The sequence below is a fragment of the Numida meleagris genome, chromosome 5 (assembly GCF_002078875.1).
Source record: "Numida meleagris isolate 19003 breed g44 Domestic line chromosome 5, NumMel1.0, whole genome shotgun sequence".
NCBI lineage: Eukaryota > Metazoa > Chordata > Aves > Galliformes > Numididae > Numida > Numida meleagris.
In genome coordinates this window covers 53,761,269-53,788,346 of record NC_034413.1, presented here as the reverse complement: position 1 = coordinate 53,788,346, position 27,078 = coordinate 53,761,269, and the positions used below count along the sequence as shown (strand labels likewise).

The window sequence follows — 27,078 nt, the reverse complement described above, 5'->3', positions numbered from 1 at the left end:
CAAAATTGATGTTCTACGCAGCAATTCAAGATATTCTGTAGATGACACTTGCATAATTTCTTTCTACCAGTTATAGTTAATATTTATGAGTGCAATGTATTCTGAATGATTACAACAATTATGATAATGAGGTAAATTATTAGATAAAATGAGAACATGCAAGACTTAGAAACCTTGGAATGACAAAAGCCAGCCATATAGTACTACTGAGTAAAAGTTAAATTTATGTTCATTTTACCCTCTTTTTAGGTTAATAAATGAGACTTACCTACTATTGAGAGAATGACAACTACAAAATCAAAGATATTCCAGCCTATAGTGAAATAATAATGGCGGAGTGAAATTAATTTCAGGACACATTCTCCAGTGAAAAGGACAATGAACACCAAGTTTATCCAGTATAAAATATTTTCCATTTCTTTACTCTGGTCATCAGTTTCTACCATCATGGTAACCATGTTAAGACAGATTAGAATCATGATGCTAATGTCGAATACTTGCTGTGTCACAAAATCAAAGACCATGCCTTGAAATTTGTTCTGAGAAGGAAAAAAAAGCAAAACCTCCATTACAGACTGTAATTTTTTTTCTTTTCCTATTAGAAGAAAGCAGAAAAATATATGTAGTAAAACCGATAAGGCTTCCATAAAAACATATCTAAGAAAGTTAACTAGAGTAATCAAAGTGAATACAACAGATTAGTTCAGCCTGTTTTTCAGTTTTTTTCATTTAGCTCTGCTGGGTTTTTAATTCATCATTATCTCTTTTTCCATGCGTTTGCCTCACACACTTGCTGTTCTGTGAAATGAATAAAATTGAGCCCTTATAGATAAACATACAGTGAGATTATGTGATTAAAGACAGTCCTTTAAGCCTAGCCATGAAAATGGATCAGTGGAAATCATGTGATCAGTTTTACTTTTGTGTTACAACTTTGGCTTTACTATCTTAGCATCTTTAAAATGACCTCAAGTAATTGAATGGGAAATAATTAAGCTTCAACCAAACTACTAATTGTTGCTTTTTATTCTGAACACTTTTGCTTGAAATTTTCAGGAAACATAATGCGGCAAATTCAGGAAATTAAAAAAAAAATCATCAAATAGTTTCAAAGTATAAGGATTTTATAATGTGTTATGACTGATGGATGATAAACCAAGAGAATAGCAGGTAACTTTAAATACAATTACTGAAAGAAGGTATGTTGCTTATAGTTTGCTGAGCAGCATACACATTTTCCATTTTTGCTGACTGATAAACCAGTGAATGATAATTTGTACATGAGTACAAATAGTCTTTCTCTATATTGATAAAAAATGAGCTCTTCATAAGAAGCTATTGGCCTGATGTATAGAAATAGTTTTACCCCTGGTCTTGGTATAGGTTTTTGTGGTTTTTTGGATCCCAACTTTTTCATTGCATTGTAGTATTTCTTCTGCTCTTCTGTCATAAATATGTCTTGACCTCCAAAGTAAAAACATGAAATCAAAGCTGGTTACAATCACATTTATATGCAGTGTTGAAAAAGCTTTTAAAGTGAAATGTGATTAATAACATTTATTTGTTATACATGTGTTACTGTGATTGTCTTTTTAAAATGCACCAAATACTCCAGGAGTCAACAGAAAGTTAAAAGAGAATGGGATGGACAGCTTCAATGGCTTGAGAAAACTAACTGCCATGCTAAGCTATACTTGGTGAAGCAGAAATCAGACAAAAGTTTCTGAGGATTCAGTGCTGTTCTTGATCAAAAATGGTAAGGAGAATTTGTGCTAGTAAACATTGTGTATGCATTTTTATTTCTGTTTCCAGAAAATTCAAATGGCACAAATACTTTCAAAGACAGATGCTGTTCATTGATGCTCTGGGATTGCCTGTCTTGTAAAATCAGTGTAAAGATAAAGTACACGTTATTGCAGTTATTTTAGTTATCTATATGCTAGTGTTGATATCCAAATGACCCAAATGACCATTCTTTCTTGTACATTAAAAAAAAAAAAAAGATAGCCGTTGCATCCATTTGATAAATATTAGATCTATACTCAACTTGAAACCTAACTGATTCTGTAGATCTTGTATTGGCTTAGTCTCTCCTCATTATATGGAAATATTGCAGATGAGTAATATTGAACGTTCAAGCAAAAACGAAAGAACCTATAATTGATGGAACTGGCAGAAAATGTCATTTAGATCCTGTTGCTTGACATAAAACTAACAGAGTTAACACATTAAGAGAGGTAAATATGAAATAATATTATGAATTTGAGCTACATATTAATTTCGAATGAAACCTGGAATTCAGGGTATTCTGAAGTAGATAGAAATTTCCTGAAAATCAAAAAGACTGAATTGAGGAAGATGTCCTAGTTATCAAATCTCAGTGTCTGCAGTATAAGCATTTATTTGATAAGTTGATTTTAAAGATAAGCAGCTGATACTCAGACCATCCATATCAGTAAGATTCACATCTGCACCATGAAAGTAAAAATAGGCCCTATGAAGGTTACAAATCACTATTCAATTCAGTGCCACAGAATAGAATTTGGGAGAGCCATTGAAAATGATGATCATTAAAACAGCATTTGTAGGAGAGTGATGGTGTAATGCTTTATTTGTCATAACCAAATAGCTTTTTGTGCTGAAAAAATCACTACAAATGACAAAGAAAAAAATCAAAAAATTATGAGTGCTTTAACGTCTGGGCCTATGTCAGGGAATTGATTCTGCAACAGTATTTTATTAGTTTAGGCATGAAAAAGCAGATGATTTGAGGAAGATTAAACTGAACTTTGAAAACAGAAAGGAGAAGGGTGTACACTGTTCACTACAGTGTAAAATCGTATGAAGTTAATGTATGCAACATCTGGGTATGATTTTATATTCTGGTATTCTTCAGCTTTTTCAGTTTTGATACATTCCATGTATCATGCGCTTACAGAAGGGCACTGTTTTGCAATATCTTTAGAAGAGGAATGAAACAATACTTATCTTCTTTTTCTGCTGATTGAAGTTATCAATGATGACACCAATGAACAGATTCAGGGTGAAAAAAGACCCAAAAATTATAAAGATGACAAAATATAAATACATGTACAGGTTGTCTTCATACTTGGGTTGCTGTAATACCTGAGGAAAAAATATGAAATATCATTCTTAAAATTTCATATGAAAATTTCAACTGAACAAGCAGAAATCTTGGACAAAATACCTTGTGTTTCCTTGTCACTTATATCAATGTTTTTTTGTCCATTCCATCTATTACTGACAGCATCTGGCACTTTGCATTCAAATTTGCTACAGTGATTTGCCACAGCAGAATCTCATATTACTTGATTTAATTTTGTTTCATTCTCCTGTATGCATATTATTCACTTTTGGAAGATATATCAATATACACTTGTTGACAGACATACATCAAGGAAAAAATGTACTTTAAAATATTTGCAGTACTTACATCTCTTGAGTCAATAGCTGCATACATAATATCCATCCAGCCTTTAAATGTAGCCTGTAAACAGTACACACCTATTTAAGAATAAAACTTTAAGACAATTCATATAACTATTTCCAGCAACTGAATACGGCACCAGGCATTATTAGTATAACATACATAAGATTTATCCATAATTTTGTCTTTTGGCTTTATTTAGAGCTGCTTATCAGATACACTGCTGTGTACCCCATTTTGTCTCTATATAAGCATTTTAAGCAGTAAGTGTAATTAACTTATTTCTAATTATTTATCACAAATTATAGAATGCAGTGTCATTTTAGTAGATTAAATGTTTATCAAAGTCATATCAGTGGCTTTGTAACTCAGTTGCCACCAGTGACTACTGATGTGTAGTGCCCTCCCTCAAACCCATCAGAAAGGTGGCAACCCAAGGGAACCAAAGATTTGATTAGGTCAGAAAAGGAAAACACTGTACTATCAAGGAGAATTTTGATTTATATCTACTCTAAAAGATTTTACCCAATTTAATGATTCTATATTCATTCTTAATACATTATGTTTTACAGAGGCTATATTCCTCAACTATGTTTTAGGATAATCTCATAAAAACAGAACTTGCTTTATGTGCTTCAAAGACTTAATATGCCTTAAAAGTGACAGCATTTAGTGAAATTTTACAGCTATTTACACTACCCCATATGTGCAAATTTTCATGTTTGACAATGAAGCATAGACCGCTTCATCTGAGTGTTTGAAAGACAAACTCATTTTCTCTGTTGTAGCAATTAGTTAATCTTTTGAAACAGTCATGGACTAGGCAGCATTTCCAAGTAGCAATCATTCAGTCATGGCCAGAATAAAACCAACAGCTGAGAGTGTTCTTGGTCATTTAATCCTTACTACAACTTTATTAAACAAGGCTGTAGATCTTTGGTTCCTTTATATTCCTTGTCATAGAGATTAGTTGCAGAAACAAGTCAGGAAGGGAACATTCTTCATCCATGGACATTGCTATATCTCCAGCATTTCAAAGTTTAATTTCTATCAGAGGTTTCAAAAAAGCTTTGCTTATGAATCATACAAAGCAGCTGGTATCATCCTGCAACGGATTTTAAATGAAAAGGAATCATTTTCTTAAAGGAAAAGAGTCGCTTTATACTTTTGTAACAGTGGAATACTAAAAAGGAACAAATCCAGTTTGCAATGACCTACATTTGGAGCCAACACAAAAAAAAAAAAAAGAAGAAGTAATTCAGGCAACTTACAGTGCAATGGTGAAATCAAAGTACAGTGTTAGAGGACCAAAACATTACCAAAAAATCTGGCACAAGAAGAAGTGAATAGACAGATAGATGACTTTAAAGTCCTTATGGAATACGTGAACAGGGATTGATTTTATGTAACTCCTAATGGAGGTTTAACTTGTTCTCAAAGACAATGATGGAAACTCCACAACCTTATCAAAAATATTTTGTACTTGTATTTATTGTTTCCAATATTTAAATCCTACTGTTGCCATTTAAGGCTATCCCTTGTCATAGCTGTTACTGACATGAAGAACACAGTACCAATCATTCTTTTGCAATACTTCTTTGAAAACCGGTTACTGCTGTCTTTTCTTTAGGCTAAAAAATCTTCAGTCTTCCTTCAATCATTCCATGCAGATCTTGTCCAAAACTCAGATCATTATCATTATTTTGTGCCCTCTTTCATCAGTTCATCTCTTGAAATGGTAGCCAAAACTGGACTCAGTATTTCAGCTGAGACCTTATCAGGTCTAAATAGGGCAGAACACTTACTTCATATGCCTTACAGAGTTTACTTTTGTTTCTGCCTGGTTGTACTATTTGCATTTTTTGGAAAGTCATGACTTTGGTTGTAGTCAGCACTTTGACCTGAAATACTAAATGCAAGTAATATGCATATTTTTATATCTGAAGGACGTTGCAAATGATGGAGTGGCTCTTCTGTGAGGTGCATTCCATTGTCTCTGATTCATACAGATGACTGTCATGGCATATCATCTTTCAGACAAACCAAAACTGCTTTTTGTAAATTTGTAAATTTGTAAGTATATCCTAGACTAAACTAGAGTGAAAGAAAAAACAAAAAGACTAATTTTAAACTATTAAGTTTCATCATCATCAGTAAGAGAGCATGCTTCATGGAAGAAGATAGGAAGAACTATCACAACTTTTGTACTATTATCATTATTTGAAAGACAGCATGAAAAGAGTGTGAGGATGGAAACACATAAAGATAACACTGGTTTCTTGTATTTGAAAATGTCTAAAGTAAAATCTGTATTTGCCACAACCCAGTTTCACAAAATGATTTTACCATTCTTGAAGAAGTGAAGGAACAGAAATCCCCAAACTTAATGAAATTCCAATAATAAAATATACTCTCTCATCATATTATTTGTTTTTCTTCTGGAGCAATCCTGTAAATTGTTAGGAAACAGTGACTATAGTCATCACTGTACAAAAACAGTTGTGAATTTAACTGTGAAAAAAAAAAGATTCTGTAATTTCCAAGCAGAAGCCTCAGTTCAGTAGGAGAATTTCTATTTTCTAAGTACATTGCCTGAGCAACAGCAAATAACTGAACCAGAGATTCAGTATCACAGCACCAAATTTACTGAGTGTTGTTCCTAATGTATTCAGTAGAAGCTTAGGCCTGCTTTTGCTAGGCTTTAATTTTTCTGCAAGAGATCTTCTTTAACAGGAAAATAAGGTATTATTTGTGCATTTGTGCATGCTGAATAGAAAATAACACACAAATATGACAAACAGATCAAAATCTGAGTTTTCTTTTTGTATATTCAAATATACAAATATATTGTATGTCCTCAGTGACACTAAATCAGAAGTAATTCATTGATTTCAAAGATTACACTTGTTCTAAATGCTTTTCGCCAAGGCAATTTGAAAGACAAATTCAAATGTAGCTAGAAAACAACAAAACAAAATTCTCCCAAACGACTACTGTTAGAAGTACATAAGCTTTTTCTCATGATGAATAATTTTCAATGAAGTTAGAAGTAAAGCCGGAGTGGCACCACTGTATCTCTTTAGCAGAAATAACAGAACAACGTGATACGGTATTTTGAGACTAATTGCCACATTTTATCCTGGATAAAAGTAGGCCTCCAGGAGATCTACTTACCAAAGAATTTGAACACTAGGTTTAGGTTAAAAAGAAATAATACCATAAAATTATCAAGGCAGATGCCACATCTCTTTGTGTACATCAGCCTGTTCATCTTCACTCACTGATGTGTGAAAGTTGTGAAAAAGGAATTTCTTCAGCAGATCTGTCTCTGCTCTGATGATTTTCTGCAGGGTCAGAAAAATACTCAAACAAATTTATACCAAAAAAAAAAAAAAAAAAAACAACAACAAAAAAAAAACCCTAAAGTTTTTCAGCACCTGTGCTTGGAGTTTTGGTTTGTTCTTGTTTGGATATACATACAAAATTTGCATACAAATGATATTTTTGTTAGTATTCACTCAAGATGGAATAACTTAGTGATGAAGAGAATAAAGGTTTATGTTGTATTATCTATAACCCAGAAAAGCTGAGCTAATATACATAATTCTTCTTTGACTGGCTTATACGGCATAAGTCAGAGGACAGGATGAATAATGAAAAAAACACTGGATTGTAAGAGCTTTCTGTAGTTTCTAGCCTCCTGCAATACGATCTTTTATCTGTAATTCATCCACCAACACTTTTCACTGAGTTTATCATTAGAAAAATGATATTCATCTCTATGAGGTTGTTTTCTCAGGTCCACCACAACCTAAACAAGACTGTACTTGAGACTGTTGGAGGGGAGAAATAAATGACTTCAGTAGACTTTTCAATTAATCATGTAAAAAAAATAGCCATTAGTGTTCACACTGGGTGCACAGAAAGCTTTTCCAGTAGCATCCGTGATTTTTTAATCAGATTTTTTCAGGCTTTTTACCTTATTTTTGGCCAAGTATCCAAGTTTCAATAGCTTTGTCTTTGTTTCTGACATATGGACAGATACTTCTAAGTAATTCTTAGTGTTTACTCATCTTTACTATTAATATGAGGTGATTAGGGAGGGTATGTAAATCAAGACATTCCCATCTACTTCTCATGTTCCTTCTAAACACAACAGCCTTAGGATCCTTTACTAGTTCCGCATCCAAAGTACTTTAAATATTGAAGAGAAAATCACATTAGAAATATCTTCTTGAGAAACACTTAGGAATTATGGCCTTCATTCTGTTCTCAAAAGAAAACACAGATTCTTCGCATTTAAAGCATTAGCTGAAAATCAAGCTGATATTTGCTTTCTTTGCTCAAGTCTTACTTATCAAACCCTAAAAGATGCAGTTTCAAGTGTTTGCTTTGTGGAATGACAGAAGTGTCTTGCTTCTTTTTTTTTTTTTCTGGAATGTAAAACAAAAAGTCCTTTCACACAATCTATATACATCTTACTAGTATAGAAAAAGTAAAAATACATGGTGATGTCTCTGAAATTCTACTCACACAAAAACTCCATCAACTCAGCAAGTATTTCATATCTATGCAGAAACTCTGGTTTGTAGATATTTTAAAAACAAATGTCCTCCCATGAGAGCTAGGTCCCTCCTTGGTAAAGATTAATTTTTCCCTTGGAAGCATGGATACAGTTGGAAATTTCACCCAATTTGCCTCCCAGTGCAATGCAATAATCCAAGAATCTAAATTTTCATGTAAGAAATATACTTTTCTGAAGAAAAAAAATATTCTCTGCTTTTCAGTGGAAATGAAATAAGCTACACATAGCTGAGACAATGGAATATATACATGACATTGCAAAGTAGTGGAAAGGGGGTGATCGAGGCCATAAAGCCAGGAAAAAATGTACCTGGTTTTATAGCTGTCCTGGAATAGTCTAAGCCACTACTGAAAGAAGAGATGCAAACCACTTGAAAGGAATTTTGCTGACATCCTTTTCAGCTGAACATGTTTAATAAAGGATACTGACCCTCCCTCCATAGTGGAGATTCTAGGTCAATGGATTTCAAAAATCAGACATATGAAAAAAATATTCATGGTCTTTCCATTGCAATCCTGTTTTGTTATCAAAGTCAAAACTGCATTCCGTCATATATTTCTTAAATTCTGCTGATCTCTCTCTGCTCTTCCTAATATGACAGTAAATAATTAATCATAATGAGTTTTAAATCATCAGTGTTATCAGAGTCGTGCAATGAGATGCTCTGTTTGATCAGAGAGGCAGTTACCAGCACTCAGAATTGTTGTCTTAGACCCAGGGCAGGCCCATGTCACTGCCATTGCATCATATTAACAGTTTCTATTAACAAGAACAACATAAAATTAGAAACTTATTTTAAAACAATAAAAATAAAAATTAATCCTGCAGAATTAGACCTCAAAAAGACAAGTTCCTCCCTCTACACAACTCAGATTAGAGTCCTGCGATTTCTTGACTGGGTCAGATTGTAAGGTATTCCAATGCACACAGGGATGGTTCATGTTCTGAGAACACAATTTTTGACAGTGAAGACATATGCCTTTCTGCATATATATTCTTTCCTTTCTTCTTTTAGATTTGGTTAATAAACTCCACTGGGTGCTTGTGCACAGAAATAGCAGGGAAAATATTTCACAGATTATAGCACCTAATGTCACTTTCTTCTATTTCTCCTCTAGATAGAAATTGTTTCTTAGATCTTGTAACTGTGCAGTAGCGGAAGCCATATCGCTGAGATGGGGTTTTCTACCTGGAATTCTTTTCTGTGACTTAATTACACTAACGCAGATTTCTTTTCAGCACTTAAAATATTCGGATAACTGTATACCAGCCCTAGTACTTCTAGAAACATTTAGAGTTACAAAGGGAACAATTGTTCTATCAGATGTCCTAAAAGTTCTTCATTCTTCTTAGTAGACTTTGCTGATCAGTATGAAAGACTAAGATATTATTAGTGCAGTGGTATTACTAAGTTACTAAGTCACAGATAAAAATATGTTTTCTGCTTTCGTTGCTAGAATTGCTTTTCACTATTACATAAAAACAATAAGAGCGATATAATAAAGAGTGATCACTTACTACTTGAAGCAAAGAAAGATACCCAAATCCTACATTATCAAAGTTTACTTTCACGTTTTTCCATCGGGCACTTTGATTGCTTTTTATGAGTTCCTCGCACTGACTAAAATTGTTGATTTGGTCGACTTCAAACCTTTCATCAGTTGTGGTGTTAACACAGTAGTAGAACTTCCCAGCAAACAGATTTACTCCCATGATGCTGAAAATTAGCCAGAATATAAGACAAACGAGAAGCACGTTCATGATGGATGGAATTGCTCCTAAAAGGGCATTCACAACCACCTAGTACACAAATACAGGGGGAAAAAGAAAAGAGTGTAAGAACATTTACAGCAATAAGGTTTTGTATACTGTTTTACCAATGTTTAATAAATGCTTGTTCAGAAACAAATACTATAAATGCTAATGCAGTACATTAATAATGGTAACACTGCACTGTTCTTTTAAATACTTAACACTAGTACGTGTAATGAAAGGAAGATAAATGAGAAAATTAAAATAGTTGTAAGAAAAAAACAAAATAGAAGACTTGGTTGTAATAAGATGAAGTCCAACACTGATATGTTCTATATAAAAATAAATGTGTTAAATGTAAATACAGACATAAGAAAAATTTTAAAAAGTATCAAATTATAGCTTAAAAATGTCTAAAGAAAAAAGGAAACCCTAGACTTTATCAACATAACTTTGAAATTTAAGCTGAAAACATAAATGCCATGAATCTAGAAACTAAGCTCTACATTAAAAGGATTATGCAGGAATTATATACGTATCTTTACCACCTTATTGTTCCATGCAAGAATATCACAAAGATTAATTTCTTTGTATAAAAAAAGCAAGACAGTTTTGCAATATGTGTCTACTTGAATCAACAGAATTTATTTCAAGCTCCAGTCTTATTGTTTCATGCATTGAGTTTGTCAGTAACACCCTCATTGATCTAAATATATACCAAGGACATATTTAGAGGTTTTGATTTGGTATTTTAAATTGCTTTAGGCCCTTAAATTGCTTAGTCCCTTTTAGGCAAGATATCAAATTATTTATATAGAAAAAAATATTTTTTTCTGATATATACAGTAAATAATCACATGTGTCTGTCAGAGCTAGTAAAACTTCTATTTGTTTGGCTGAACAGCTGAGCAATCTGTTCTCCTTAAGTATCCAATACCAGATCTCATTTACAAAGTGCATGTTATTTTAAATTTTATTTTTTTCTCTGTAAATTTTTTTGGAACTTGTAAAAAGGTAAAATGAAATATACAGTTGGGATCTGATTCTCAGTAATCCAATCCCTGGCATAAGAGAGGAAAGGATTGGTGTGAATACTTGGGATTTGTTAAGGTGTCTTAGTCCATCTTTTTTCCCTGCCCTCTGCAACATGGAGGAGTCTTCCCCTCTACGAAGATAATTTTGAGCAAGCTCAGAGTTGCTCCATCTTACTACCTGTATTGCACAGCTTCTTGAAGGCCTTTGGAAGTGGAGTGTTGTGGCTGAGTTACGTATCACTCAGTACCTTCCTCCTCCCAAATCTTATGGCCATTTTTACAGGCTTCCTCCATTAATAGATGGTGGAAATTGGAACTTTGTAAAGAATTATTGCTATCTTTTTTTTTTTTTAATTTAGCTTTTCTTGGCAGCTTCTGTGTTAGTGATAGCTTTGAAGGAAGCATTCTCGCTTCTTGAGAGAAATATACAGAAAATATAAAGTACCTATGTGATATACGCATAAGCTACCCATTTTTAAGAAGGCTAACAGGGACTCACAATAATCAGATTACAAGAACCCACTTTCAAAGGAGTGAGGGAAATATCGTTTCACTATCCTGCAGGGAGAGCAAATCTGTTGCTACTTAGGTTGATGGAATTAAGAAAAACATAAAGTTAGAATGCAGTGATTTTGGAATTTATTCCAAGTCTGGCCTGTCCTATAACATGGTATTAAGGTACTGCTTGTATCTTTTCTTTTCTTTTTTTTTCCTCCCTATAAAAATGTGCTGGATGTGCTATGTTGATTGAATTCCACTGTTTAATCTTGGTGAAAAACCTGAAAACAGAGATGTCAAGAAAGAAAGATGGGAATTTATTCTGGCAACTCAATTAAATGAAGGTTACCTGTGTTCAAAGTGAAGAGTGGTGCTGCATGAATTGAGTGCCTGTAGCAGTTACCTTTTTAACAACCCTGAGATCCATTGGACCACAGCACAGATCCAGAACAGGCAGCAGAATATTAACAGCTACAATGATTGTTACAACAATTATGAATTGATAATAATTGTAGAAAGATTTCTACAAAAGGATATTGAAGTGTCTCACATCTTTAGATGAACAGGTAATGCAGTCTTGTTTCTGTGACTGCCAAAAGATCAGCCTCTTGTTCTTGAATAAGAACTGAACAGCTTCCAGCAACTGTTCCAACAATGGTTCCAACAACGTATTTCATATAGGTCACTGAAAACCCATCAAACTGTAACAATTTCTGGTCACTACTGACCTGGCCTGGATGCGAACTGGTGACCTAGAGATGAAAGGCTCTGTATCCTATTACCAACCCTTTGAGCTATCCAGTCCCCCTGGAAGGTTTTTTAAGAAAAGAAGAAAACAAAATTAAAACTTTTACAAGTTGTTTTTTTGTTTTTTGTTGTTGTTGTTGTTTGAATGATTGATTTTTGATTTTTTTTTCCCCACCAGTGTTGAGTCTTTGTCCTTTAATATATATAATGTAGAACTGGATTTTTACATGCTGGTCAGATGCTGGGCTGACTGTGATGTGCACGTTGGAAAGAAGCCTTTAATTTCTTTGGCATATGCCGCTGCAGGCAATTTTGCTTATTCACTGTGGTTTTTTTTTGTTATTGTTGTTTTGTTTTTGCTTTACTTCCTCTGTATTTTCTTTGTGATTAACTGAAGTATATTGGGATATGGTCCTGATTATCTTACATAATATATATCCAAGATAGCAATCATAAATACACACAAAAATACCTTCACACATAAGTTACAGCAAATGGACAGAAAAAAGAGAACCAATTAAAAAGTGAACTGAATGCAGAAGAGAGATCAAGTTACATTTTTTTGTTAGTTAAAAATCCAGCAAGTCAAAAATTGCCAGTCTCTTTTTGTTGGAAACAGTCTTTAGTAGGTTAATAGAATGCTGGCTACCAAAGTTCTTATTTTTACTCTTCAAATCTGGAGCAGATCGATGTGATTCTAAATGAAATTTTTTTTATCTTTAAAGATGCTTTTCTTTTGAGTCTATTTTCTATTATTCCTTTATGTATATGTGTGTAATGGGAATTGTGCAAAGTAACAGCTTATCCCTGCTCTAGGAGTAGAATATAAGCTTTATTAGATACAGCCTTGCTGTGGCACAATATCTCAAGCACGTAAGTCTCATAGAGATAAACGTTCTCACAGCAAAATGGCTTCAACAGATCTGGCATCTATCTGAGCAGCCACAGGATTTCTAGGAACTTCTACATTTGACCTGGGTTTCCTGCAATCTGTAAACAAACCAGGAAAAACCTTCAGTAGTACTTAACAATTTTGCCCATAAAAGTTGTAGCTTTTGTGAAGAAGTTCTAAACTCTTTGACCATGGTGCAAGTGAGAAGAAAGTTACATTCTTTAGGATGAAGAGGAATATTATAAGACTATGTCTTGAAAATTCTTCCTATTAAAAATGACAAAGTACTTTACCTCCATTTTGGGAGTTACCAACATGCATTTTTAGACTTAAACAGAAAGAGTTCCTCAAAGATTTGATTCACCTGATCTCCTCTGAAGAAGCCTATCAAAGGCTATAGTGATCATTTACCTGTTATGTGTATATGGTCTCACATAAGATTTACATAAACAAGCACAGAAAATTAAATAGCTTTTACTTCACCAATACCTTTATGAATAAAATCAAATCTACGCATGCTTTGACAAATGGTCATAACAAGTGTAAGACATATTCCCTCCATACTCAGCCCCTTGGCTTGGGGAAGCTTGGGTAGCTTGGGAAGGCCTGAGGAAACTTTCAGGAACTCCAAGGAAGAACAAGGAATACGTAGGTTTACATGGATGTATCTAAAATATAAATAATTTATTTTTAAGTGACTGTCTGTATAGTCAGACAACTACAGACTTCAGACAGGGTTTTATACAAAAAGACATTCATCAGCAGTACAAAGGTTGAAGAGACAGGTGTTCAAAGGCACCAGCAAGCAGAGAGGGATGGTCAACAGTGTATGTAGTATAAGCAACATCCAAGGAAAAAAGGAAGATTCATCCCCGACTCAAATTAAACACTGAACCAGCTTTGAGCAGGATATGAGATTAAGATGTAAGTACTGCATTGTCCCAAACAAGCATTATGTAAGAAGACCACAAATCTCTCCTGGCTGAAGTCCAGATGTACACAAATCCGGTGGAGAAAGAACTTGCAATGAAAGATGAAGAAGTGAGCAAGCAGCTGTTGGTTTAGATGCTTGGTCTACCACAGAGGTAAGATGACTGGAATAAGTAGGCAGGTGTGCTGTGGGTGGACAGCCATGGAAGCTCAGGTGATGTGTATGATCTGAGTGTAAGATGTTCTTATAGTAAAGGACTTTGAGGACATCCAACAAGGAAGACCAGAAGATGCTGAAGCCACACTGACTTGACCAGGAGGAGGCTATCAGTTGCTTTCTCTCTTAAATCATGAGGGAGTTGAAGCAAGAGAGGAAAAGACCTAAGGAATACAGTAGCTTTCCCAGTTGGGGTATTAAATAGGGATCTGAGAGAGATCATGAAAAAAGTCCATAGCTGATTCAAAAAGATTAGCACTTCCTGGTAGTCAGCGATAGTTAGATAGGCAAGGATTCACTGCAACAAGGCTTTGTCTTGAAAAGTTCCTTGCTCCTGGCATTCATGAACCAACAATTTAAAGTAGATCTGTGCCATCAGCTGATTTATTTGAGTTATGGAAGCATAAGTGCACTACACATCTGCAACAGGCTTTCCAGCAGCTTGCAATCAATGTCTGGCTCTCCTTCACATACTTTTAACTGACTGCTTTTTCACTGTCTTTGGATCTTCTATCATATGCGTGCTGTGCATTTTCTAGTTTACCTATCATGGAGCATAAGCAGATGTTCCTATCAGACAAGTCAGAAATACGAAACAGAAACTCTTCTATGTGTAAATAATTGCGTTTTCAAAAGACTAGTGCTTATAAAAATAGATAGGTGCTCAGAAGATGGCATACAATCAGAAAATTCATGATGCAAACCAAACTGAAATTCTCTTCTTTCATGTCCATGTGATAGGAAGGAAGGCCTTCAGATCAAAGTGGAAAACATAAATACAAAAGCAACCAAACCCAAACAATGTGTTTCTATTGCTAAGCCACATCCAAAATAAAGGTTGCACTTTTAATCCCTTTTGAAAGGTAATTAGAAATGCAAAGGTAGGTAGAGCAGAAAGTTGCCAAGAATTCCATAAAGTACTTCCCACATTAAATACTTGAATGGCTCCTCAGTTTCCAGGCATGACATTGACTCTATACTTTTATCTATGAAGAACAGGGAATTTCTTGAAGAGTATCTCTTAACTATCTCTTTACACTTCAGGGTTCATAGGCTGTTTGATGTTTATGTGATGGCAGTTACTGATTTTTCGCTGCTTAAGTTGTATTCATAATCTGGAACTTCTTATATATGCAGTGTGATATACAAAACAGCACTTGATTTCTAGATGAGAAGTACCTTAAGAGAGGTGCAATTTCATCAAATTTCTTGTTTGCTTAATCAGGTAAAAAGAGGAAATGCATGGACCTGCAGGGTAATCAGTAATGATAAATTCTTGATCAACAAATAAAAAATCCACAGAAACAAACCAGAAACAAAAACCCTCAGCAAATACAATTTTCATAAATTATCAGATCAACCAGCACCACCGTGATGAAATCTGTTAATATCCAAATTAATTCATATGTTAACAAAGGTGAAGGAGAGCTTAAATATTTAAATAATTCAGATAAAAATTGTGAAATACTTAAAATAATTCTGTTGGAAAAGGCTCCATTTGATACTAGATGTTTGAGTTCATTTTTTATCACAGCAGTATCTTCTGTTATCTCTAATTAATGTATGCAAAATCTCTAACAAAATAGGCCTAATTCTTTCTTATAGGCAGAGATTTTTAACTGAGAAGTTGGTGGGTTTGAACTTACAAAACAGTGAATGGTAGGTGTCAAAATCAAATCAATATTTCTGCTGATGCTTTACTCCAAATAAATAGATTTATACATATGTATATACATGCAGACACAAGAAAACATTTTTTCCTCTAAAATCTACCATCTAAACATTAAACGTTGTATAAGCCCTTTTCATCCTAAACAACATAGAGCAAGATACAAAGCTGAAGGGACTGGCACTTGATTTGTAAAACAGGGATTTCACCTGAATTTCTACTGATTCAAAATTCCCCAGAGCTTGAAAATTCAAAGGACTATTGTCTTCGTTATAAAACAGGACACCTGGGAGCAACCTGTTTTCATAAAATATAAAAATAATAAAACACTGAGTATTATTTTATCAATAGTCACTGTTTTTTTTTCAAGATACAGCATACATGTAAGGTAAACATCTTGTACAAGTACTGTACTATACACTCCCTGAGAGTATTTACAGTCCCTGTTTGAAGGAAGGGACTGTTTTGTTTCTGCAGCATCATGATCAATACCTGCACTCCTGCTCTCCCTTCCCACATACACTCTGCAAGAGTTTGTAGGCATAAGCTTAGTTCCTCCTCAGCAGCAGAGTAAAAATTTTGGACAAGCTGCAGGACACAGAGCTAAATAAAAGATTTGTTGGGAATGCAAAGGTAGAATGGATACATTGTGTAAGTAAACAACAGATACATAGTGTAAGTAAACAATAACAAATTGGAAAGATGCTGTATATGCATGATGAGTGCTATGAACTGGCTTTGGATACAAAAAAGGATGAAAATTAAATATTTCTGTGGGAAAAACTGTAATCTGCTTGACATGCTCCAGATAATGATTGAAAGGAGGATCTATGCTGAATGTGAAAATGCAGATTGATCCAAATTATTCAAGCCTGCGTAAAATGAAGGCTGTGTTAAGAATACAGGGTGAAGACTGTTAGAATATTGTTAGAAATCTGACATTTAGAGCATCAATTGTAAAGAAAACATTGGATTTAAATGAGAGTATGCAAAGAGAAGACAGGCAAATGGAAAGGATCAGAGAGAGATCTGACAAGGAAAGACAAGTCTTAGTCTTAATGAGCAAAGATGAAGCAAGGGACAAAGGATCTCAGATGAGAATAAACTCCCTTATCAAGGTAATACAACAATTACTTCTTTTCCTTGATTCATGCTATATGCATGCAGCTGACCCCAAAGAATGGCTCTGATACAGATTTTTATCTTCAAAAAAAGGAAAATGCTTCCCCAAATATTAAATTCAGAAACTATTTCTATAACACTTTGTGCTGGAGAAATTTCATGCTTGTGGGTAGTGGATTTGTGCCCTGGAATTTCAAAACCAGCAGCAGGGTGGCTTGAGCAGGTTATCTCAGGGGGTCTCTCCTAATCTCATTCTGGACATCCTTCCTAACAAAGTTTAACTTGGTTAAAGTAACAACAGCGGCATTTTTTATTCACTTAACTGTCACTCAACTGTCTATTAAAAACGAACTACATTGTTCAATTTATTAAAATACGTTTGTTCCGATAGCAGCTTTGAATCTGTTTTTCCCAACAGATCAAGTATATGGCAAAATACTTCTGAAGACATAACACAGAGAAAAAAAAAACACTTTAACATACTGTGTGATGAAACACAATAGTTATCTGCCAAGCAACAAATCACATGGCTGCATTTCTCTGTCTGAGAAGAGCTGGTAAATACTGTAAATACATACAAGCATGAAAACAGAATAATTAGTTGATGTGAGAACAGTATTGGTGAAATTCACTAGATCTGGTGAAAATTATTTTTGCTTCTGTAATGGCATAAATTTAATGCCATTGCCCTTTATATTTCATTAAATTGTGATCCTGACAGTAAGGACTTTCTTCAAGATACAACAAACACAAATCCAGTCAAAAATCACGTTAGTTTCAATGATATAAGTAACTCCTTTAAAAATTCTCTTCTAAATGTGGAATTATAGTCTAAGAAAAATCCCCAAATACTAGGATATTTCCCATATGATTTATGAGCATCTCTACACAAGGTCTTCTTACATTGAATTCTCTATAATTTTCAGCAGTGTTTTGGGAGATATTGCACTTGTAATAGACTTTCCATAAGACTCAAAGTTAGTGAATAAGATCACAATCTTCAAAAATGGCAGCACAAAATATAACCCTCTATACTTATGGAAAATACGCACGAGGCAGTGAATATAATTTCTCAAGATTAAATATATAATAATCTGTAAGATAAGATGTCAAATTTGCAGCAAATGCTGTTTGTGTTGATTTATACTTTCCACTGAAGCTGCAGAAAAAACCCTGCAGAAATGATAACCTCCTACAGTTGGTGCTTGCAAGGGTTGTAACCAAAGATCAAGGGTTTCCTAAGGATATGACAGTAAATGCAGTAACTTTTTTGTGTTACTGACACGTCTCCTGAAGAACATTTCTAAACTCCAAGGAAGATAGTACAATTATTAACACAATTATTGACATTTTATGAAAATTATAAAAGGTAGTTTCCAACACAGACCAGTTTGTCCTACAATGAAGATTCCAATGATTCTATACAGATTCTATATAAAATAGAAATATATAGCCCATTGTTAGCTGTGAATCTGTAATGACAGACACTTGATGCTATGCTTTATAACTCAATCATATAAGAAACTTTCCTTCCTCCTAATAAAGTTTGGAGTATTCTCAGAAATGCCTCATTATTGCTTTCATGGTAAGGGAGTCTGAGGTACAGCTACTGAATTTTAGAAGATATTTAAGACACCAAATACTCTAATTTAGTTTTACATGTTATGAAATTGGACTGGAAATTTGAAATACAGTAAATGTTTAAAGCAATCAGCCAGAAATATGCATAAGGCATGCAAAACTGAAAGTGCAAGTTGTTTTCAGATTGTTTGCTGCCTTCTACTATTTCTCTAATAAATAAATCAAGCACGGCATGACATGCTTTATTTTGTGAAATAAGACACAAATGCATGCTTTATTGTCACTTAATTCTCTAACTCAGCAAAGCAATGTGTACTCAGTATTCTACATTGACAAGGAGCATACCAATTCAGAACTAGCGCAAAAGCATTATATTGCAAATACTAAAAAGCTAAACAAAAAGCAACGGGCATATTCAAATCTCAGGTTGCAGATAATTCTGCTTAGTATGTGCATTCATTGAGATAAGAATATAAACCCTATGACAAAAATTTAAATTAAATTAAAGCAATTCTTTACTTTGCCTTCCAGCATCTGGGTGGAGTTAGTTTTGAGACTCACTATAGAAAAACTAAAATCTCTTAGACGGCAGATTACTAGTAGATATTTTAAACGCCCTTAATATGGAAAAATCACTTTTGTGCTCAAAGCAAGCACAGGCTATGAACCATTTGTGATGGTTTTATCACAAGTGATTCATAGATCTTATTTCCGCTTTTTCAATGGAAATTATCTATCTCAGTTTTGAAATTATGCTGTTTCGTACGTTGTAACTACAAAATATAACGACTTAAAGTGAAGTATGTTTTGATCTTTTTGGATTAAAAAATAGCTATTAGTGTTTATTGGCTCTGTAAAATGCTGCATTTTCCAAGTTCACCAGAATGATAAACTTATTTAAGAAAAAATATCAATTTAAAGTAGCTTAGATTGTTTAACAATTTGTTTTCCAAAATTATATAGAGCTGCATATGTGCAGGGGCTTCTATTGAATACATTTGATCTCTTCTTTTCAAGGCAAATTTTACATCATTTTGAACTTGGGGGAAAACAATAAATACATGCTGAATAAAAAAACTCAGCTTGAAGGTCAGTGTAGGTCTGGGTAATATAAAAAAGCAAGGAGGGCTAAATTAATTTTTACTTCCTGCTGGCAAATAAAAAAATCTCTTTTAATGGGTTTTTATGAAATGAACTCAGTTTCTGAGAAGACTGTAAGTTTACACAGGTATATTCTTATAATGAGCTGGTCAGTTGGTATTTGAATCTTTTTACTGTTCGTGAGTCATTCATAAAGTAATGCTAATATCTGTCAGCAGGCAAGTGCTGCACATGCTTGCCAACCACTTTGAAAAAAATGTCTTTGGAAGTGCATATAACTAATAGTGAAGAGAAGGACTATGCATTTGGCTGGTCGCATTTGCTAAGTGACTAGTATCAGGTACTTCATTGATTATCATAAATATTGGAGGATGGAGCTGTAATCGTTCCTGCTTTTTCAGTCTTGTCTGGGATTCCTACACAGTAAGTTGCTCTTGAATTATTCATCTTGTGTATCTGAAATTCTACCATATGATTGGGTCTCTGGCATAGTTTCATAGTTCTACAGCGAGAAATAAAGAAATGCAGTATATAGATTTCAAATAATTAGCACTTTGTGCATGAATATCCTAAATGTTCTAAGTGGGAAATGTACTAAGGCAGTCATGTAAGGATACACACAAAAAAAAATCAAATAAAAGATTTTGCAATAATTTTCAACATTGTATTTCCGATAATGATTGCTTTTCTTCCAATACCATCTAAAGAGCAGTATCTTTTTCCTGTATACCTTCTAACTAGTCTCCCAGTCCTCCTGCAGCTGACCAGAATGTTATAAAAAAATCAAAGCTGAGAGCAATTTCCAACATTTGTCTGCAAAAAACACATTTGTCTGAATGTTCATGAACAGTAAGTACAAAGAAAGACAAAGAGAAAACTGCTAAATCAAAGTCATTCTAAACTTAAATTAAAACTCATACATTCTGTAGAATTTGACCAGCTCTTACCCTCATGAATTATCACTTCACAAACTGCTAAAATCAAAACTGAAAAATGAAACTGAAATTTATTAATCTACCAGTCATTGGATACTTCTGATGATGATTACTGAAGTAGAAATATGTAGCCTGAGGAACACAATTAAAGGAAAAGAATTCTGAGATTCTCAGTTTGACTACATTGGTCTTAGGTTTATATCTAAATGCTGTTCAAACAGTGCATTCTAGGCTATTTCACTACTTTGTAATTGAACTGAAATTCATTAGCACGCTATTTCCTCCCATGTTTCCATGAAGTAGAAAAACACATTCTCTTAAAATATATTTCAATGACATGCATATAGAGTTAGTTTGTATTCAGTGGCTTTTAGGAACAGAAGGCATAAACAGATGGAAAAAAATAAGTTAAAATGCTTTCTTGAGTGAGATGTATACTAAGCAGGGCCTCTGAGTTACTCAGAATAAGTATGATAAAACCTTATACACATTGTATTGAATAGAGATTTGTTCAAGTAAGAAAAACATTTACTTTACAAAAAGAATAATTTCATAGAGAAATAAACTCATTTTAGAAGCTTTTATTTTTAAAGTCAGCCAAACTCAGAAATAAATTTAAACCACTATCTGATACGAATACATCTCTGGTATGATCTAGTAAAATTCAGTATTGTTAGACCAAAGTTGGTTTATCAACTACGAAGAAAAATAAAGGATTTCAACTGGTAACAGAAAATAGCTTTATAAACTATTGCTAAATTAGACCCCCATATAAATAGAGTAATACACTTATTTAATTCATTATTAAGAGTCTGTTGAGAGAGTTCATAGTTGGTAATTTCAAAGCCTTAAATGGAAAACTCCTGAGATTGGCTAGAAAGTAAAGTAACCTTAATGAGCATAACTTCTATGTGATACTGCGTATGGATTTAGGTGAATTGATGAAGCTTTTTGCTTATCTGTTAGTAAAAGATATGCAATAGATAAAAAGATAGTGCAGCCTTTCTGCATGGACTTGTCATTCCTTATTCTGCATGCATGGATTCTTTGTATGCATGCATAGTTTCAGATTCTTTCATTTTTTCTTACCCTCATGCCTTCAAATCGTGACAAGGCTCTTAGAGGTCTCAAAGCTCTTAGTGTCCTAAGGGACTTAATGGCACCAAGTTCAGAGTAACCCAATGCATTTGCTGTTAAGCTAACCAAAGAGACCTATATGAAAACAGGAAAGTAAAAATTATTACATTGTACATACTACTTTACATACCATAGATGTGAGATACAAACTTCTTTAGAAGAATCTAATTTTGGACCACGCTCTTCAGGAATACCAAGTCTTTTAAATAAAAAAAAGAGAATTAATGAGAAATAAGAGAAGGATAAGTAAATAGTTAAACAAAAATGCCATAAGGTAACAGTTAGTATCTGGAAACATTAATAATTAGGACTTTCATATTTTAATAGTGATTTGAGGGGAAAAAAAAAATCTTTTTTTCCCCTCTGTTTTACAGTGCAGCTGGGATTAGTAATTACAGTTGATCCTTTGATTGCTCACAACTGGAAGGGAAATGACTGATGCCTGTTTTGAGTTAACAGATGGGTCACAGTTTCTCCGGAAATCGATAGACTAATTTTTCTATATTCAGTAACACTAATGAATGCTTTTGCCTGACTACCGAATTTATGTACTTTATAGGCTGACATTAACCTGGAATATGCTGTTTCTTAAAAGACATTGCAGAAACAGTTCTATAGGCAGTAGAATATAATAAAGGCACGTTTTCACCTGCCTGTATCTATTCTACATCCCCGCATTCCTCAATGAGAAATACCATATCCTCTACATTCACTACGGTTCATGACAAAATAATACTTTCATTTTTCTTTTCATTTCCCTGAATGGTCCTTCATTATCCTGTAATACAATGGTCTAATACACTATTTAATTATTAGAAAAAAAACCAAAACACCCACCCACAATGCAGCATAGATAACCCCGTAAGGAAAGATTATCGAGTTTGATTTCAAACACAGCTGTGAAGATTGTAAGTTCATTAATATTTTGTGGACTTTCATACTAAGTAAGCCACACTACCAATGCTACACATGTATCTTGCATTCTTTATAAAAACTTGATTCAGTTATATGGTGAAGTTTTTAGTTGGATAGCTTGGATAATTGTTTTTCAGCTATGAGGGTCTGACAGACCAGACATCCATCTAAATGCTGGATGTGATTTAGACCACAGGAAGAAAAGTGGGGCCTGAAGTGGGTATGAGCAGTGCTGGAATGAACTGTAAATACTTGTAGAGCTAGTGTGTTAGGTTCTTTTGTTAGCTGGAGATCTTCCAATTTTTATTAATTCCATGGTATAGGAAAGCAGTAGTGTAAGTGTAAAATGAAAGACAAAGAACTATGTTTTTTTTTTCCATCTACCTTACTTTTTAAACTGGAAAGTAAACTCATAGGTAGGTATACATGTATGTATATCTATGTATAGGTATACATAGATATTATGGTTGTAGAGAAAGTAATGGAAAAAAAAAGTAAAAATAGCACCTAGGAAATACACTACATACATCAACGATCAGGAAGTCCAGCCAGCACCAGGCATTAGTAAAGTATGTTTGATAGCCATAGGCCACCCACTTCAACAGCATTTCTAGAATGAAGATGTAAGTGAAGACTTTGTCAGCATATTCCAGCATGGTCTTGATAGTTTTGCGCTGTTCAATATATATATCTTCAAAAGCCTGTAAGAAAAATATTCAAAGATATTTGTTTTAGGTTGAACAACAACACATAGTTTAGGTTTTAATGACAACAACAACAACAACAAGGAACAAAAAGAAAGGAAGCAAGTTTTCTTCAAGAACAGGTGTGGGAGTACCACTTTTATTTCAAGGTTTCTTTTCTACTAACTCAGTATGTTTTTCCTCCACAGAAAAATATTCGCCAGCTTACAGGAAGGAGAAGCAACAAATTCTCTGGTCAGAGATTTTTATTTATTTATTGCTGCTGTTCAGTTATTCTACTCAGATTGTTTTCAGTTCTCACAAACAGCATTGATTCTACAAAGGAACGGGAGTGAGCAGAATTCTACTGAGATAATTTGGTTTATACGTAGGAAGATCCATTTTCAAAATCCAGGGCCATAGCTGTAAAATGTTCAGGACAATGACAATGCAGTTGATCTTATGCTGCTAAGTCCTCTTAAGTTTTTGAAAATTTTGAGGAATGAATCATAAAACAAGTTATTCCTTTCTTAAAAAAAAATCAAGTATTTGCTTTACTGTATTTTTTACTATTTATTAGATACATAACATTTCTTATGATCCTTGCAATGTTATTTGTTTTCTGTGTTTTCAGTTTTAGAAATTTGAGAAAGATGTTGATCAAACGAAAAACATCTGCTTTTCAGTATTTCTGTCTTCTTATAAATTTTTCCTTTCATTGCTTTTAAATCTGAATTATAATTTTTATAATGAGTATTCATTGATACTAAAACTCATTTTTACCCAGCCTGATTGTGAAACCCTTCTGTCAGTTCAAATGATTAGTGTTTGTCTATCAATTGGTACCTGTGTATCAGTAGTTTTGGATAGCTAGGTCAGACACGCACCTTACTTTCAGGAGCATGAGATGCTAACACTTTGGGATCTCATCTCAAAACACGATGGACGTTTATAGGTTCCCTGCCTGTAATGTTCTTTCATTTAAACCTTTGTTGCTTTTGTTTTCTTCAGTCAGTATCATCAACCAGAATTCAATAGTGTAGATGTGAATCTTTTATCATTTCAGTGAGTTCTAGAACACAGGAAAGTTGTCACACTCTGTTGTATAAAAGTTGCTTAGTTGATCATTATTTTGATATTAAACTGAAGAAAACCAGTGTTTACAGACTTAACCAACACTAATGTTAAGTATAATCATCAACTGTGAACCATTAGCTCTATTTTAAAGTTTTGGGAGTGGCTTAAGGAGTTTCTAATATACTATTGTGAAGTAATTTTGTTTCATGTTTTGGGAACTTAAGTAATTTACTGAATGGTAATTGTATCTCCCTGGGTGGATGCCAGAGATACTATAGGTTATTTTAGGCCTAAGAAACTACAGCTCAGTATGAATCCAGGCTCAGCTTTATTTGTCAGTTAATCTCAAATTTCTTTAGTCATTGTCATAGTTTTTATCTGTAAAATAATATAATACTAATAAGTTTTGTTTCTTTTATTACTACAGATTTATATTATAGATTTATACTATGGTCATAACCTCACTATTCTGTCCTCACAGGCTTGTTATACGTACTGCATGAGGATCAACATTTTTTTTTTTTTTAACAGATATCCTTTTAGTCTACATGAGTCTGAACTAGAAGCATAAATGATAAATTCTTATTCTTAGAGGAGACAGTTCTTTTCCCTGAGACACATCACTAAATACCAGTAAAACTAGAGACCAAACCCAAATAACAAAGCCAAATGTGTTTTCTTCTCATGTTGTCCCTCTCCCAGCTTCAGGCACATTACTTTCAGCTGTGGAGTTGAGCTGAAAGTTATTGAGAAGAGACTTTTTCTACCTGTTTTCTAAAGTCCAGACTAAAATGTAGTGATCCTCTGAAGACATCAAATTATGTTTGTTTGTTTGTTTTTTTAACACAGAGAACTAAGTAAAAACAATGTTTTCTGAGAACAATTACAACACTGTCTTCATGTTTTACTCACCAGAGCTCCACTACTGAGGAGAATCATAAAGACAATGAAAGTCTCAAACCAGTTGTGTTCAACAATTCTGAAGCATGTTTTTCTAAGGTTCCACCACTGCTTTCCTCTCCCTTCTTCTACACTTACTTGACAGCACTTAAACCTCCGTACGCAGCCTTTTAACAGCATATGTATTGAGAAAAAAAAAGGTTTTGTTGAATTCCGTAGCTTTTGGTTATGTATACTTAGTGACACAACACTACATTTCCAGAAGCTGCGCTATTTAGTAAAAACTCAGTGGATTTTCATCTAGATGATCTTTTTCTCCTCCGAAGCAATGAAATCTAACACTGAGACAATTGGAATTTACAGTTCAAAGAATAGATGAGAAAAAGTACTTCTCATTTATCAAGAATTAACCACTCAATACAGTATATACAAAAAGATAAAAATCCATGCAACATAAAGGCAAATTAAAAAAAAATACAAAGTAAGATATAAAAATATACCAATTCATTTAAATTTAAGTTAAGTCTATGTGGTAATACTTGGGCAAGTGTTTTATAGTACTTTCTTCTGTGTGAGATACGAAACTCAGTATCCCTATGGTAAATAATGGTCTAAAAGTATTACTGCTTCTAATCATAGCTTAAAAACTGACAAAAAAGTAAACAATTAAGCACAAATATTAAAAGCTAGTTTTAACAATTAATTATTCTATATTTCATAAATAAGTTTGGATTTTTTTTGTCTCAGACACCTTCGGTGAAGCAGGCCTCTGGCTCCATGGATTCCTCAGGTTCAGCTTCTGGTTGCTCTTCTGCAGGAAGTCCAATGTCAACTGTGCTGCCTTCAGATGAACTGGACATATTTAGCTTCTGTAAACAAAAAGAAAAAAAAGGATCACAATTAAATATTTTTAAGGAAAATATAGTTTTCAGAATAATTAAATAGTTATTTTTTTCTGGTATTCATGCAAACTGACAAACTAATAGGAAATTTGTACAATATTTATTTTCCTTTGTACTGTATCAGTGGTAGATAAGGTTTAAAGAAAAGTAAGTTTTAAACTACAAAATATGAATAATGGTTCTAGGCCATTCAGTTTTATCTGTGGTTTAAGACCACAGCTGACCATTAGTGGTAAAGATCTCTTGACCTGGACAGAATACAGTGTAAATATATATGTAGCAATCTGTTAAGTCTTCTGAAAAGCAGGTAACAGCCTAAATATAAATGTATGAATGAGGTGGGAGCTGAAAGGAATGAGGGGAAAAAAAAAGCACTGATAAGCATAGAAGACTGTATTTTAGAGGTGGAGGACAATATCTTTATCAGGAAAATGAGCTGAGGAATCCAGTTTTAGGTTCTGTCATTAGTTTTCACGAGAAACGGCTCATAGAGGTTTTTTTTAAAAAATTCCATTTTCACCTGAATGTTACCTTTTTGATATTTTAACAGAAATACTGTTTGCTTCTAGCAATCCAATATTCACAGCTCATCCTTTGCAGTATATTTTGCCATTCAAAATCATTTTGAAAATACTTTTCAAAACTTTTCATTTCGGAAAAAGTATTTACTTTCTATTTTAATTCACCATTCTCTTCTTTCATGCATTTTGGACACTAAAATTAAGTTCTTTAAAATTAACAGTGTAGCTTATATTTTTAAGATAATTAACCAGTTATCTTGCTAAAGGCAAACAGAATACTCATCTGGAGGGAAAAAAAAAAAACTTTCAGAGCGGATGCAATCAGGAAGAAAAGATCCTGGCCAACACTGTAAATCTCCAGGAATGGTGCTGAAAAACTTAGTATGGTCTGAAATCACCTAGACCTCTCCTGATAGCGGCCACTGGCCCTGG

The 27,078-nt window shown here is 33.7% G+C and overlaps 1 protein-coding gene across 4 annotated transcripts in view; it reads right to left on the bottom strand.

Moving 5' to 3' along the window:
- The window catches only part of LOC110400414 (sodium channel protein type 1 subunit alpha), a 63,187-nt gene that overhangs the window by 3,338 nt on the left and 32,771 nt on the right, over positions 1–27,078 (bottom strand). For all 4 annotated transcript variants that reach the window (XM_021400271.1, XM_021400274.1, XM_021400270.1 and 1 more), the window contains exons 17-25: positions 25,975–26,092; positions 25,236–25,390; positions 23,091–23,264; positions 21,601–21,723; positions 9,552–9,833; positions 3,455–3,508; positions 2,989–3,126; positions 1,367–1,471; positions 269–539 (exon numbers count right to left, since the gene is read on the bottom strand). In XM_021400271.1, the coding sequence (XP_021255946.1) occupies positions 269–539; positions 1,367–1,471; positions 2,989–3,126; positions 3,455–3,508; positions 9,552–9,833; positions 21,601–21,723; positions 23,091–23,264; positions 25,236–25,390; positions 25,975–26,092 (1,420 nt within the window). The remainder of the gene's footprint in view (positions 1–268; positions 540–1,366; positions 1,472–2,988; positions 3,127–3,454; positions 3,509–9,551; positions 9,834–21,600; positions 21,724–23,090; positions 23,265–25,235; positions 25,391–25,974; positions 26,093–27,078) is intronic.